Below are 13,515 nucleotides of genomic sequence, written 5' to 3' on the forward strand. Positions count from 1 at the left end.
AAGCAGCGCAAGGGAGGGAAAAGCCGAATTATCAGAGCTTTAGTGAGCCTTATCCTTTAACCACCACTGCTAACGCCCGGCCCCGATGCCAGGCGACCTCCGCGCACAGCCCTTCCCACCAGCGCTGCCCGGGGTCCGCACTTGGTGCCACCGCGCCATCCCGCTGCCTCCGTGCAGGGCACAGGGATGGGAGGAAGGGGGTGGGCGTGAGCACGGCGGGGGTGATGCACGGCCGCGGAGGAGGCGCCCGGGCAGCCGGGAGGTGTCGCTGCCCGCCGCCACGCTCGGTGCGGGGCTGAGCAGCTGTGGCGGTGGGGGGTGAGGTTGCCGTGCCGATGCCCTGGGAGGTGCTTGAGCCGTGGAAACGGGCTGTGGGTGAAACCTCCTCCGCGGGTCTCCTCCCGCGGCAGACGCCTTCCCCTGAGCTGGCAGGAGGAGGAGGCAGGCCCTGTCGGCAGAGCGAGGCGGCGGCGGTGTGATCATGGCCGCTCAGTCTTCGTCCACACAGCAGCTGCTGCGCTACAGCGTGAAGTTGATCTTCGCCGAGGAGGAGCTGTCGGCAGGGCTGACGCTCAACAGCCCCAGCCAGACAGCCCTGCAGCTGGAGGTGCAGCTGGGAGACGAGGACGCGGACGTGACCGTGACAGACGGTTAAGTACCGAGCCCTGCCGCGCCGCTGCCGGCCGCCCGCCTCGGCTGCATCCTCGCGGGGGGACAGCGGCTTCGCCACCAGGGCGGCTCTTCTTCCCCGCTGCGCGGAGCAGCGGCTGGCCCTGGAGGGAATGGCACTTCTTGCCTGGAGGGCTCGGGAGCGGGGAAGAGGCCCTGTGGCCCGCCGGGCTCTCAGAGCTGAGAGGTGCGGTGCGGAGCGCTGCCGCTGCCTTCCTTCGGCGCCGCGGCGCCCTCGCCGTTAACGGACGAGGTGCGACGCTGCCTCGTCTCCCCAGGTGTGGGTCGGCGGGGGGCAGCGGCAGCGCAGGCCCGTGCAGTTGGTTCACCTGTCGGAGCAGGTGTCTGTGCTTCGCGCTTTCCTCGGGCTCTGGGGCGGGGAACTTGGGATTGGAACAGTAATAAACTGGAAACCCTGAAGTAATTCCCTCCGACTTTGCTGCTGGTAGGTAGGCTGTGGTAAGGCGATGTCTGCATGCACGCACGCTGCCTCGGAAGTTAATTCTTGTTTTGTGCCTTTACAGGGCAGTAGCGGAGCTGACGCTTTAAAACAAACTTCTTGACTCTGGGTAGTCTGGGAAAAACCTGAAGTTGTTGTATGTATAGGAAGTAGTTAGAAATGCTCTCTTTGAGGTGGGTGAATATGACACCAATCCTGAGCGGGTCTGGACAGGCAATACCTGTTGTGGCTTTAATTTTTCTTACGTGGTCTCAGTAGCTTCTAGAAGGATTGGTGGAATAGATGAATTATGGTCGTGGGTTTTGGTCAGCAGTGTAAACAGATCAGTTCATATGCCAGTTGCTACTGGATTTTTGCTTGTGCTGTCAGTCATTTAACATGTCATCTAGGAAAGCATGAGTGACAAAAACTGACCACTAATCACAGTTAAGACATGATTCTGGCTTGCATCGTGTTAATTTGAAGACTAGCCTCTAGTTACTGTTCTCCTGGTGTTTCATTCATCCACACTCATTCTCGCATGCATGCAAATGAAAGACATGCTGGAAACAGTGAAATTCAAAGTTGCTAGATTTGTGGGGGGTTGGATATATTGTGTTTGGAGGTTGTTTGTTCATTAATATTATTACGATCGTCATTATCATCATCATCATCATTTGGAAGGGTTCACATGGGACACAGCTGAAAACTGAAAATACAGAGGGGAGATGTTTGAGGTTTTTTAATGCACAACAGTGCTGGATTATTGTTTATTAAAGGCTTGTTTGATAAGGTTTGGATGAAGGGGCATCAGTGCATTGTGGTTGCTAAGAGAGGGGAAATTTGCAAATCTGTTTTGAGGCGTGAGCTGTCTTTTTTCGTCTTTTTCCTTTCATACAAAGATGTTTGAGCTTACCCTATCAGACTCCATGCAGAACATGAATCCTAGTCATATCTGGGAGTTCAGTAACTTGTTGATTGAATACATTGTGTATTAGGTGAGAAAACCAGTCTGCAAACAGCTTGATGACATAGCCTATTATGAGACTGACAGTATAATGTAGCTTTTCTATTAATATCTGCTCATTAGAATGATCTTACTATTATTTATGTTGTCTCACATAGGATGGACAATTCTGCTGTGAAAATAAAAACTGTTTTCTTACAAATCTTGACCAGAAGTGATCATACTGTGGTGCCTTTTGTTGTTGGTAAGATACAGGTTATTTAAACAATAAAAGAAATCAGCATAATTTGAAGTGTTGACTTTTTTTTTTCCCTCCATACGTCACATTGAAGTGATGAAAATTACTTCCTTTTCAGTCTCTTTACCTGAATATGCCTTCTGAAGCTATGTATTTGGTATGTTTGGAAAAAGATAATTTGAGTGTAGTTACTGCAATTCTTTAAATGTTGAAGGGGGGGGTTGCTGTTTTTTCTGATGATTAAAAACACAGAAAAACAAACAAACCACCGAAACAAAATCCCCCATTTCTAGTTTAGGATACCATTGACCTTCTTCACCAGTAAGAGAATATTCATCAGGAAACATTTTTGTGGGAATGAAGCAGGCACTTCTTATGTCTATTTTAAAGTGACGAAACACCCCTGTCTCATCAGAAATTACTCTGGCTGCAGGTCTGTGATTAGACCGTCCAGACTGCATTTTTTCCCTTGTTACAGCATTCAGTTTATCTGTAGTTTTTATACTTCACCTATTAGTGCTGTATTTGCCTGAACGTGTTCTGTTACTGTCTGTAATGTAATAATGGCAATCGAATATAAAGCTAAGTAAGAATGTAGACTACATTGCATAGCATAGTGTACAGTATACTGCTGGTACTCAGAGTGATGTTAAAGGCAAATGTGTGAGTGGGTTCTGCTGTGGTTGAATGGCTGCTATAGCTCATGCTCCTTAGTAGCAGTGTCAGTAAGAATTCCACCAGCTCAAGCCTTAACATTTTCCTTTCATGTTGATACACATTGTCGCAATACAATGTATAAAATCAACGCAACCACTCTGTTCCTCAGGAAGGAACCTGGAGCAGTAGAATTTCTCCGTAAGTAGAAAAACTGGTTATGATCCAAAGAGATGCAGAGACTGACAAATAAATACAAGATGCTAAAACAAGAAGAATTAAGGATTATGCTGCATCAGGCAATGGATCCGTGTCAACTTTGGGACAGGAGAAAGCAAGAATCTCCACAGTGCAGTGTTAATATATAGAGTGGGAAGAAACAATGGACCTTCTAAAGTACAGGTGCCAAATGGAGCAGGTAAGTATACTTAGAAGTGAGGTGCAGTGAGGCCAGCGCTAAGCTGGAGCTACAGCCATTTGAGAGGAGTATCCATTAGGGAGACAGTGGTTTCTGGTGAGCTGTCAACTCAAGGAGAGCTACAGTTGAATGCCTCTTGTTGGGCAAAGGTATTACCAGTAAGATAAATGATACTGATTTTCTGTGATAGTTCTTCACTGCTGATTTGGAAATGAAGATGTAGTGTGCAAAGCTCTTCTTGAAAGGTAGCTGACTGCTGCTGAGAGAACTCTGACCTTGGGTCAAAATATATTTGAGGGTGCTGAACAGAAGAAGAAATCCTGGTGACTGGTATAGTGCATTGCTTTTGGAGGATGTGATATTAAAAATGTAATTTATGTCTGGTTTATGGAATGATCATAGGAGAACTGCAGAAATTCTGATATAAATAGTGAGGACTTCTTGGAAGAAAGCAGAAAGTTGATGTCCAGGAAGTATTCCCAGGAGACTAAGAAAATCTGGGGCTGCAACCTACTTCTGTCAAAGGGAGTTTAATAGAGCATATGGCAGAGTGTCTTAAGATGCAAATATTGTAGTGTGGTGGCTTCTCCAGGGCTGGGAGAACTTTTGGATTCCCTTTCCTGTGATAATTGGTATGTAAACAAGTGAGGCGTTAAATTGAGGCCAGTGAAGTTCTAACTGAAGGCTTCAAAGTTTGGCAGTATGGAGGTTTCTGGAGGTTTCTCCTAGCCACAGCAGCTCTACTTTCTCTACTTTACATTCTTGTTCAATTGCTCTGAGAGGCCATTAGCTGCTCCTTCTCTGAAGTATTTTTTCCCCACTTCAACTGATAGCTCTTCAGGCTATTACAAGAAGCTTCCTTGAACACTCTCAAAATTGTACCATGAAATTCTTGGACTTGAGTACTGATTTCAGTTCCTTTTGTTTGTGTATTATTGTACTTCTTTGTACCTTACAAATATCAAGGATATAAACACAGTCAGGATTCAAGCTTTCAAAAAATAAAGCGCATTTGACTCCCCCTTACCTAGAAGAAGCAGTTAACAGTAAGCTCAGGCATGGTGCTTTTAATATAAAACAAGGTTTAGAGCTATTCAACCTGAGGACATGAACCTGGCTGCTAGCAGATGCAGCATCTATGTATTTTAGCACTGAAGTGCAAATTCTGTAGGAGCACATATTAAACCAGCTTTTCACTCATTATCTTTTGCCTGTGGTTACTAGGAAAAAAAACAAGATCTCCTATATTTTTTTATGAAAGGATTATTGGCTGTACGTCTTCGGAGTGAGGGAGAGACAGAGCAGCTTTGTTGGGTTTTGTTTGTTTGTTTGTTTGTTTTCTGATTGAGCTGATATTTTGACATAATTCAACAGCAGCCTAGAAAAAGATGTAATATTTCTCTCTAGTTATATGCAGAATAGAATCAGCGATACCTAAGTAGGCTGCTTTGCAAACTGTCTTTTTATTAAGAGGACCTGGATAGAAGCTAGGTGAAACCGAGAGAGTAGAGCATCTTCAATTTGAAAAACGAGCAAGCAGTCTTTTTGGAAATTCTGATTATTTTTTACTCCTTACCCTTCATGTTCCAGTGTCTGCAATAAGCTTGCTAGTTGTAAATGACAGACAAATGGTGAGGCTGGCAGATTATTTTCTCTATCTGTTTATAGTAGAAATAAGATTAGGAGGTCTGCAATAAATTTGTGTTTGTTCTTTATACGGGTCAGGTGAAGTTGAAAAACTTGGGTATTACGTATACAGGAGATTTAGAGGGCAAATGCTATCCTTTTTAGATTGATGTTACAGTGTTTCCACTTATGCTTAATTACCTATTTATTTTTTAAAAATACTCTTTAATTATTGCTGGTCCAAAAGTGTGAGCATCTATAGACAGCTATGAATTTTGGAAGAACTGGTACAATAAATGAAAGCCCCAGGAAAGTCTCTTGTATTTTACAACATTTTTACATCATTAATTGTATTTGTTTAAGATCCTTTAGATCTTTCTTAAGAGCTGCCTTTTTGAATTCCAGCTTTTGAACTCGAGTAAAAGATACCCGATTTTTGAACTGATTTTATTAATAACATATATTTTTTGTTTAAAGATGTCACCTACTCTTTCTTCTTCAAGCTAGTTCTGTGCCCCTAGAAGCAGGTGGAAAATTCATATTGACTTCAAGTGTGTTGATCGTGTCCCAGATATGGCAGAACACAAGCTGCAGACAAGCTGAATGGCCGCTTGACTCTCACAGGATATGATAGCTGTTGAGATGCCCTGCTGCCTTTCGTCTTAATAAGTACTGGTATTATAGGCCATATATTTAGCTTTTTTAAAATGACCTAAAAGGGAAAGTATGCAGCACTGCTGGACTCAAGGAGAATGTGTTCTGTTTGTGCTCCAGAACAAGGATGCTGATTAAAACTTTACAGCTTGGAAAGTTCATCACTGCTGGCTCAGTTCCACCAGCTCAGTGATAACAAAACATTCATGGTAGTGAATTTCAGACACGATTGAGATGGACTGTATAGGAATCATTAACCACACTCTTTTACTTGCCCTTGCTTAGTTCCCCTCCCATGCAGTACTTTGTGACTGAATATATTGGATATTTTTTTCCTGTTCCATATTGAAACCAGTTTTATATCCTAAAATATAAGGAGAATAAAAAAATAAATCACTTGCTAGCTGAAATACAAAAGTATCAGGTTTGGATATGGTGGAATATGTATTAATAGTATGAATGTTCTAGTACAGTACATTCACATGCATTGAGCAGACAGTATTAGCATGAGCAGCCTCTGTGTGCTGGTAGAGGGCAGTCACTGCTAGTAGATCTGAACAGCAGAAATGACGTTATTTGCCGTTTGCTTTTCCAACGTGAAAGTATATATTTTCCTGTGGGGCAAAAATCGGTTGCAGGGGAAGTTTGAGCAGACACACAGTTGATATTTTATGCATATAATTTAGGTAACCTCTGAGATGCAGGTGACATGAAGGCTTTAGTTGTCCTTTCCCACTTGTACCTCTTTAGGGCAGCACAAAGGATTTCAGGGAGGAATAAACAAAGTGCTTAAAATTCCTTCTTCTTTTTTTTTATCTCATTCTCAGGGGAAATTGCGGGTCAGACAATTCTTGAAGCAGAATAGGTCATGTGAAGTAATAGTAATGTGGTTGAAGGCAGTATTATGATTAGAAACAGTAATATTGAAATTTTCTGTTAACCCTTTCAGATCTTAGTAGTAAGTATTCCAGTGGTTAGCTGAATGGAAAAATTCCTGAACTTGTTTCATAAGGGTCTTTTTTATTATATCTCAAATGCTAGTTTGCAGATGACGCAGGCTGAGTGGTGCAGTTGGTAAGCTTGAGGGGAGGACCACCATTCAGAGGGACCTCGACAGGTTGGAGAGGTGGGCCCATGCCAACCTCATAAGGTTTACAAGGCCAAGAGCAAGGTTTCTGTGGCTGTTGGGGGTGCGGGAGGTCAGGTGTACTGGGGTTGTGGCAGTGGAGGGATTGAGGGTACCCCTGAGGAGAAGGACTTGGGGGTACTGGTGGGTGAAGGCTTGGACATTACCCTGCAGTGTGCACTTGCAGCCCAGAAATCCAACCATATACTGGACTGCATCACAAGAAGTGTGGCAGCAGGTCAAGGGAGGTGGTCCGGCCTCTCTACTCTGCTCTCCTGAGACCCCTCCTGCAGCGCTGCATTCAGCTCTGGAGTCCTCAGTACAGTAAAGACATGGACCTGCTGGAGCAAGGCCTTGAGGGGAGACATGGTGGGGGCACAGAAGTGATCAGAGGGGTGGAACGCCTCTCCTGTAGGGGAAGGCTGAAAGAGTTGAGCTTGCTCAGCATGGAGAAGAGAAGGCTCCAGGGAGACCTTATTGTGGCCTTTTAGTACTTAAAGGGAGCAAATAAATAAGATGGAGAGAGGCTTTTTACCAGGGCTTATAGTGACAGGACAAGGGGTGATGGTTTTACTAAACTAGACACAAGGAAGATTTTATTTTATTTTTATCTACCGATAAGGGTGGTAAAACACTGACAGGTTACACAGGGAGGGGGTGGATGCACCATCCTGGAGACGTTCCAGGATATGTTAGGTAGGGCTCTGAGCTGAAGATGTCCCTGCTCATTACAGGAGGCTAGGCCTTGAAAGGTCCGTTCCAACTCAAACCATTTTATGATTGTATGATTTGCTTGGCCTTATCAGCCTCTCCCTGTGTTTGTCCTCTTAACCAGTTCCTTCTCTTGCACTAATTAGCTTGCAGTTTTAAGGTGCAGTTTGATGACCCTTACGCTATTACCGGTAATACATTTTTTTAGGAAGATTTTCAGACAGTTTTCTTTGGCTGGTCTGCAAAGGTTTAAAAACTTCTTGAGTAAATTTATAAAACGATTCTAGCTCTTTCTGAACTTAAACTCTGAATAAGGGCCTTTAAGAAGAGTGTAAAAATTCTCAAGCCTAAATATGAGCTCACAAAATGAAACTGCTGAAACTTTTCACAGCAATGAATTAAGAATCCTAAATGAACCAAGAAGATATTAAATGCCTTGCTGCATAACCATACTTTTGGATTTTGTTACTTCTGCTGCAACTTGAGCCAAACTAAATTATGAACATCTGTGTTTATGTCAAGAAGAGATAGTGTGGATGGAAACAGGTGTAATGAAAAACTATGCATGATTTTTTATTTTTGTGTGCTGCTTTTTAAAATTATTTTTCCTTTATTTTCTAGGTAGGCAACATACATCAATGAAAATACCTGTTTAAGCTTGGACTTAAGCTTGTACCTCTTTGCTTCTAAATATTTTGCAGTGCTGCCTAGACATTTTTAATAAAAACGGTTGTTCTTTAAGGAGTTCCCAACGCTCCTAGAGCAAGGAGATGAATGAGAGAAAAAAAGAAATAATTATCTTTGGTTTTTAGCTCCCAAAGTTAAGAAAGAAGACACTACCATGAAGTTTTTTATACCTAGGAGTCATCCAGTAAGTGCCGTAGTAAATATTTAGATTGAGTTTAAAATGTGTTTTTAATTGAAGGAGGAGTAAGTACTGCCCTCTGACATAGGCGTACTTTTCTTGGTTTGTTTTGGGGTAGAAAAGGGAGGTTAGGAGAGGGGAGGTTAGGTTTGTAGGGTCATGGGTCAATGCCAAATTACCTAAATTGCATGCACAGAGATGGTGAGTAGATAGATGCTAAGACAGTTTTATGTAAAGGCCACTGATACTAGTGGAAAGGTTCTTATTGACTTAAAGGAAGCCTGGATCAGCTGCTGCTAGTCCCTTTTTGTGCCCTTTCTCCAACCAAAGCCAGTTAAAGGGATCAGTGTATTGTACAGACAACAAAATGGCAACTGAAAACTGTGATCACTGAGATGATTTTCATAGCTGGCAGAAGTTGATTTCAGCAGCGCATTTAGCACGGTGGACTTCCACACCTGTCTCTTATATCCTAGAAGCCACCTCTCTTGCTCTGTGTACTACAGATGACTGAATTAGGTTTTTAATATATGGAAGGATTTCTATATAATAGTAGTCTCATAGAATAGTTAGGGCTGGAAAGGACCTTAAGATCACCTACTCTTACAGTACACGTGCACATATTTGTGTTAGCATAGCAAAAGTTCCATTGCTAGCTCTGTTGGTTTTATATTTTCCTGTTCTGTATTGAAACTTCTGTGATGAATTTTAATGTATTTAATCTTCAAGGGAAAATGAAGCTGTGTGTAAATACATTTTGATCTCAAGATAAATGAAACATAAATTATTTTTCCTTTAAATAATATTACATGCTATATAGAAATGAATCAAGGTCTCTGCATCTGAAAGTGTAACCTAAAATCTTGTATGTGTTTATGTATGGATGTATAACTGTGAGTCAGGCACAAATGCTTATCCAGCAAAAATGTGTACTAGCAAATTTGTCTCTGTGATTCATTGCCATTGACTTCAGTTGGCAGTGCTCCTGCAAGTAGCATGTGTGGCATTATGTCTGCATGTGTCTGTAAGCATGTTCTTTTTATCCAGAAAACAGATTGCAACTGTTTAATATCAGATATCTGGAAAACAAACCATCTGCACTGAGGTCCTGATGGCCTGATCTTTTCAGGACAGCTGCTTCTATGCCAGGTTCTTCTGGCAGCTAAAGAGCATACAATAGAGAGAGGTTTTCCATTCATTTCACACTGTCACAGGTATGGAATGTTCCAGATAAGCCCTGGACCCTACAGTGGCTTACAAAACTATAGCAGAAATGCTGTGTTAGAAACTTAGTTTTCCTAAAGGCAGGTCTGCTTTTTTTTTTTTTTTCCCCACAGTAGCATGATACAAAACGAGCACAGGCAGGGTGATAACACCTTCAAACATATGCAGGAAATATTTAAGGAAAAGACATTTATTTGGTTGTTTGGTTGGTTGGTTGGTTGTTTTTTGTCCAAATATAGAGTTTTTCAATCTTTACTACTAGTTACTATGTTCTGGTTTTAATATTTTGGCACTCTACCATGTGCAGTAGCTGTGCGTTTCTGAGTAGAAAGAAAGACTCTATTGTCTGGTTTAATGTTTGGCAAATAATATGTTAAAAACATTTGTGAAGCAAAAAAAGCATTCCTGAAGTGGGAAAATTACTTAAACTGTATCAGGCATAAATAAAATTACAGGCTATGGGGCTCACTACAGGGTGCTGTGGTAAGGCAGTAATGATTAGTGATGACTGAGGATTTGTCTGAGCCTTTTTTTAATTTCTTCCCTGCTTTGTCTCACCACTGCTTAAAAAGTTGAAATGCATCTGACTTGTTGATTAAAATGTAACAAACCTTATATACGTACTGGTCATTCACTACAATTTCTGATTTTCCCTATTTTAAGATTTTTACTTGTAAACAGAAGGCTAGTTTCTTTAGAGATCCACAGATAAAGGATTCTTATTTTACTGCTCTCCTTTTCTTTCTCTTTATTAAAAGATTAAGTTTTCAGGAAACACTTTATTTTTTAAACTTACATTTGATGGTGCTTTGCTTTAGCCACTAAATAGATATTGGAATTCAGTCTTTAATGTAGTCCTCAGCCCAAAACGAAAGAAACTTGTATCTCAGAATGATACAGATTAATAGCTGCTGCCATTTTTGCTATGCTGCAGTCAACAATTCTTTAAAAAAATACTTCTACTGATTATATTGTGCTTTTAATCGTTTTATTGTTTAATTATAAATTAAATAGAAATGGTAAAAAGCCATGTACCATCACAACTTTTCCTTGATAGTTTTATGATAACTTAATCTTTATAAGTCTTATTTACATCAAACTATAGTTGAAATGCAATGATGCTCTCAGAAATGTGTGGACATACAAAAGCAAAAATAAGGTAAAAGTAAATATATATTGCAATTAGAAAAGTAAAGGAGTTGCAAATTGAGAATACAAGTATGACCTTCTCTTTCTGCAAATTCAATAAGTTTATACCAGGCCCTTCCCCTCCAAGATTTTGGATAAAGAAGGAAATGCACTGACTCATTAAATGTCAAGCTGAGTAGACACCAGCAGTGTGAAATCAATTTATGACTAGCAGTATGAGGTATTATGAAATGCTATTCTTGATTTTCTTCCTTTAAGTTCTTTAAAAGTACAAGGGAGTAACTTTGTCATAATATTCTTTGTATCCTCTCTTACTTGAAAGACAAGTGCTTTATTGCTGCAGTGTCTAAACTGCAGTGATTTACCACAGTAGTATGAGATTAATAGTTGCTGATTTGAAGTTAGCGAAACTGTGTCTATTTATAGTAGAAACAAAACTCTTTGGTATTTGTAGAGATACTAGTGTATAGCTCAAGAAATAAATTTCTCAAAACACTTCTAATTTAATATCTATCTAGACAAAAATTACTTTTTTGTTTTGTTAAAAAAACGTGTCTGATTTCTCTAAAGGTTGCTGTAGTACTGTTGAAGTAGATCTCCTAGTCTGTGCCTCAAGTCACACTTTGATGGTGGTTATTTCAGACTAGTTACTTGAGTTCTGACTGCCGTATGAGCTACACCCTAGACAGTCAGGATATTGAGAGGGCCCTTGTCCTAAACTGTCACCATTGTGAATCCATGTTACAGAGGTTCTTTACACTTTCTGAATGCCCATTTTAGTCATGTATGGGGCTTTATATGATGCAGTTAATACTCAGTGGAGGTATCACTAAAGAGATTACAGGCAGAGGTGGGTGCTAGGATGAGGTGGCTTGCATATCAGAAAAATATTTTAGAGCCCTAAATAACAACTTCTTCTCCTCCTATTATAAACCAACTTACGCTTTTGAAACTTGGATGTGCATGTTACACCAGTCATTAGAGGACGTAACTTGTTTTAGTCTTTTGTTATTGCAACATTGCAACATGACAATCTCCTTGAGGTTGTCCAAATAAAAAGGAATACTCTTTAAATTGGCACTGATTGTTCTGTATCACAGTATTCTTTTTATACTGCTTGCAGTTGGTGACTCTTGATCTGCTTGTGATTACACGACTTATTTGTTAAGCTGCATGATTGCAGATAAAGGCAGAGCTCTGTTCTGAGGCTGACATGACCCTGAGAGGTGCATGGTGAAAACCACCTATGCCTTCAAAGATCAGGTTATGTATTAACTCTGTGTTGAGTGTAGATAACTTCCAGACTTGAGTCAGTGTCTTTGGAAGATGGCTTTTGCTTTGTGAGCATACCAGCTTATGTTAACTGTTACTGAGAGATATTTACATTGCACTTAGTTGTGGGGGGTAAAAGTTCTTTGCTGTGCTTGGTGTTTTAAAGGTGGTCATGAATCAACTGAAGGAATAGGCAGTAAGAATAGGCGACTGGTAAACAAGCATATTTGAAGACGACTATTGTTGGGGCTGTATTTCTTTCATTTTGTGTTTGCTTCATTGAGAAAAGACAAGATAATGTTGAAGGATGTGAATTGTTTTTTGGCATTAGCCGCCTGCATGCTGTAGGTGCTGATCAGTTTTCAAAATGGGATGCAAGTGTAGGAAACAAAAAAAACTTGAAAAGTTTAAAGGTGATAGCAGTAGATAACTGTGTCAGGTTATCCTTGCTCTAAAGCTGATTCGCAGTAATTAAATTAGTGTAAACATCTTCTTCCTCTGAATCACAAAGGCCAGGAAAATCTTAAAGGGAAAATCTTTAAGGGAAACAGGATGAGAACTGGCAGGGAAACAGGAGCAACTGTTAAATCTCTCATTCCCAGAAAGAGTTCGTATACTTAGGAAAAGTCATTCTGTGAGGCGAATGCCTTTTCTAGTGATTAAATGTTTTAGCAGTTTCAAGAAGTGCGTACCTGGGAAGTATTTAAAACATACTTTGATAGTGTTTAAATAATGTTAAAATGTTAACTATTTAATATTCAAATAACATTAAAATAATCTTAAAAAATGTTTAATAATGTTAGCGCACCTAACATTTTAATCAGAGAAAGAGCAGTGCAGAAGTAAATATTTAGTGCTCAGTTTGGTAGAAGGCATCTATGGATAGGTATAGGTATCTACAAGGTAGATTTATTTTCCAAGTAAACATTCACTGCTTAGACATATTTCCAGCAAGAAGATAAGGGGTTTTCATTAAACACTGCTCTATGAAAGTGAAATTTTGCAGAGTTTGTGCCTTTGTTTTAATCTAGGTTCAGCCCCTCTCCAGGTTCTAGGGCCCCATCACCTTCTGCCCCATTTCCAGCCTTTGACTTATTCCTTTTCAGACTCTCAATCACAGGGTTTTGTGCCAAGGAAAACTTTACCAAGATGTCTTTTGAAGAGGAACAAAGGAGGAAGATTTTGGTACTACTAAAAGGATTATTGCTAACTTTTTCTTTTTTTTTTTTTTGTCATTAATATGCTGAATAAGGAAACAATTTTAAATAAATTATGAGTTATTTTTCTGTCTAGAAATCATTCATCAAGCATTGATTTTAGAGTTATATTAAAATAATATATTTAATTAGATTGGCCTGCTACACTAACGATCAGGCTTGTTTGTGAAGTTGGTAGGAGATAATGCTACGAAATATACAGTTCCTCATGAAATTTGCATTTACGAATTCTTTCTTTTAATTGACTGTAATATGGAGTGGTTTTTTCTTCCCTTTTGCAGGAAAT

At 40.4% G+C, this 13,515-nt stretch overlaps 1 protein-coding gene across 4 annotated transcripts in view; it reads left to right on the plus strand.

The window, feature by feature from the left end:
- The first annotated feature begins 297 nt into the window (after positions 1 to 297).
- Positions 298 to 13,515, plus strand: part of LOC130597500 (histone-arginine methyltransferase CARM1-like) — a 56,949-nt gene continuing 43,731 nt past the window's right edge. For all 4 annotated transcript variants that reach the window (XM_057406075.1, XM_057406077.1, XM_057406078.1 and 1 more), the window contains exon 1: positions 298 to 650. In XM_057406075.1, coding sequence (XP_057262058.1) covers positions 482 to 650 — 169 coding nt within the window. In that variant the 5' untranslated portion in view covers positions 298 to 481. The remainder of the gene's footprint in view (positions 651 to 13,515) is intronic.

The sequence above is a fragment of the Pezoporus wallicus genome, unplaced genomic scaffold (assembly GCF_028554395.1).
Source record: "Pezoporus wallicus isolate ANWC-B61680 ecotype Strahan unplaced genomic scaffold, APGP_CSIRO_Pwel_v1 contig_7506, whole genome shotgun sequence".
In the NCBI taxonomy this organism is placed as follows: Eukaryota; Metazoa; Chordata; class Aves; order Psittaciformes; family Psittacidae; genus Pezoporus; species Pezoporus wallicus.